This window comes from Epinephelus moara, chromosome 3, assembly GCF_006386435.1.
Source record: "Epinephelus moara isolate mb chromosome 3, YSFRI_EMoa_1.0, whole genome shotgun sequence".
NCBI classification, from domain to species: domain Eukaryota; kingdom Metazoa; phylum Chordata; class Actinopteri; order Perciformes; family Serranidae; genus Epinephelus; species Epinephelus moara.
The window spans coordinates 1,872,859-1,875,653 of NC_065508.1; the positions used below are offsets into that span (position 1 = coordinate 1,872,859).

The window sequence follows — 2,795 nt, forward strand, 5'->3', positions numbered from 1 at the left end:
TAAGGAACTAATGAAGAAAGAATGAGTAATTATTGAGGAACTACTAAACAAAAAATGAGTAGTTACTGAGGAACTAAGCTACACAAAATTAGAGTAGTTACTGAGGAACTAAGGAGGAATGAATGATTCAGATTCAGATTCAGAAAACTTTATTGTCTGTATGAATGATTCAGATTCAGATTCAGAAAACTTTATTGTCTGTCATAACAGAAAATGAGTAGTTACTGAGGAACTAATGAGGAACTAATGAGCAGTTACTGAGGAACAAAGGTACACAAAATTAGAGTAGTTACTGAGGAACTAATGAGGAACTAATGAGTAGTTACTGAGGAACTAATAAGGAACGAATGAGTAGTTACTGAGGAACTAAGCTACACAAAATTAGAGTAGTTACTGAGGAACTAAGGAGGAATGAATGATTCAGATTCAGATTCAGAAAACTTTATTGTCTGTCGTAACAGAAAATGAGTAGTTACTGAGGAACTAATGAGGAACGAATGAGGAACTAATGAGCAGTTACTGAGGAACAAAGGTACACCAAATTAGAGTAGTTACTGAGGAACTAATGAGGAACTTACTATTAGTTAATGGTCAGTTCTTCAGTAACCCCTGATCAAATTTCAGAGGAGTAGTTACTGAGGAACTAATGAGGAACTAACTATTACTTAATCATTACCTACCCTTTTTGTGTACCCTAAAGTAAAGTGAGACATCGAAATGAGTAGGTAATGATTCAGTACTCATTACCTACTCATTTTGATGTCTCACTTTACTTTAGGACATAAAAAGTTTAACTAATGGACGGGTTATTGAGTAATGATTCTGTACTGATGAAGTAACTAGTTCACTAATTATTAAGTCGTGATTAACTCCTCTATGAAATTTGATCATGAGTTAATGAAGAACTGACCATTAACTAATAGTTCATCATTAGTTCCTCATTCGTTCCTCATTTGTTCCTCAGTAACTACTCATTAGTTCCTCATTAGTTCCTCAGTAACTACTCATTAGTTCCTCAGTAACTACTCATTAGTTCCTCATTAGTTCCTCAGTAACTACTCTAATTTTGTGTACCTTATTGTAAAGTGTTACCGATGAGAAGTCTGACTTGACTGATGAGCCGAGCTATGAGCTTAGCTCGACTACTGCGTGCATGTAAACGTAGACAGAGTGATAAAGACCTGATAGACCTGATGAAGGCCACTCTGCTGGATGAGCACTTTCAATTTTGATACTTTACATTAAAGTAAAAGTTAAATGACCTGTACCTAAATAAATGTCATTTTATAATTTAAATTATAATGTAAGCATCTTTAACGCTGAATATTGCTGCTTTTAGTTGAAGGACCTGGAAACTTCTGTCACCGCTGCTCATCTATCACCTTTCAGGATGTTTTTATTATTAGTTGTATTTGTATTATATATTTATGCACAAAGTTGACTGAGTCTCTCACATTATAATTTATATGCCAATGTGTTCAAGGCAAACACCTGAGTCACTCCTCACCTGCTGAGTTACAGACAGGTTTTACTGTGTGGCAAAGGAATAAATCCAGAGTACGTACCTCTCCATCCTGCTGCTGCCAGGCTGTGTGAGGCTGAAAGTGAAAGCAGATCAGACCCTCAGACGGGTGAAATATGACCCTCAGGGCCCCCTCTGAGTTCCTCTGTGTTCCCTCTGTGCGTCTGTCTGCTTCAGCAAACCTGTTTATTTTGTTGGATTAAAGCTTCCACTCCCTCACAACTCAACCAGTCTAACCAGTTCAACAGACACTGAGTCTGCATAAGTTTGTTTTGAATGGATCAAACGAAAGGTGGTGATTAATACAGGCATTTTCAGGTCTGATGACGGTAAAAATCTCTGCCTGGTTTGATATCACAGAGTGGGTGCATCAAAACCATCTGCAGCTCAACAAGAGCAAAACAGAGATGTTACTAATCAGTCCACACTGTGCGACTGAAGTAGTGCTTCAGCCACAACTCCCCGGGTCACACACTCTGACAGAAACCTTGGGGTTGTGTTTGACTCAAACTTCACCTTTAAAAAGCAGGTCAAGCTTCTTTTTACATAAGAACATCTCTAAAGTAAAATCTTTGATGTCCTCCTGTGATTTCGAGGAGGTCATTAATGATTTTATCTTTTCTCGACTTGACTGTTGCAGCTCCTGATATTCCTGCCTCAGTCAGGAGCAACTCTCACAGTTGTTTCAGATTTCAGCTGCCAGACTTCTAATGAGCGTTAACAAAGAGGAGCACATTACACATTACATTTGGGAGTTTTTCCTTATCCGCTGTGAGGGGTCCTAAAGACAGAGGGATGTCGTATGCTGTAAAGCCCTGTGAGGCAAATTGTGATTTGTGATATTGGGCTTTATAAATAAAACTGATTGATTGATACACCTGTCTGAGCATCACTGCACTGGCCTCCTCTCCTTTTAGAATTAATTTTAGAATTTTATTACTCACCTTTAAAGCACACCTTGAGTATAACCAGCTCCTGAGTATATAACAGATCTGTAAACACCCTGTGAGCTTGATTGTGCTCTGAGATCAGTCAGCTACTTCTTGCTGTTCCCGGGACACATTTTTCTCCGCTAACTTTTTAGCACATTAGCTAACGTTAGCTTCCATAGCAAAACAAACAAGTGTGGTCCTCCTTTGTAAGATTGGCTTCCTGTGACATCATCCATCCACTGAGTGAGAGCATACGGGTCGGCCAGTCTGGTCCCGTTGGTCAGTGTTTACTTATTCAAGTAACACTGGCGGTCCCGGAGAGTGAGTGACCTGACATGGTG

At 39.0% G+C, this 2,795-nt stretch overlaps 1 protein-coding gene across 1 annotated transcript in view; it reads right to left on the bottom strand.

Moving 5' to 3' along the window:
- Nucleotides 1-1,588, bottom strand: part of LOC126386808 (NACHT, LRR and PYD domains-containing protein 12-like) — a 13,534-nt gene extending 11,946 nt beyond the window's left edge. Inside the window, exon 1 of the mRNA XM_050039403.1 lies at nucleotides 1,566-1,588. Within this exon, the coding sequence (XP_049895360.1) occupies nucleotides 1,566-1,573 (8 nt within the window). The 5' untranslated portion in view covers nucleotides 1,574-1,588. The remainder of the gene's footprint in view (nucleotides 1-1,565) is intronic.
- Nucleotides 1,589-2,795: the final 1,207 nt, after the last annotated feature.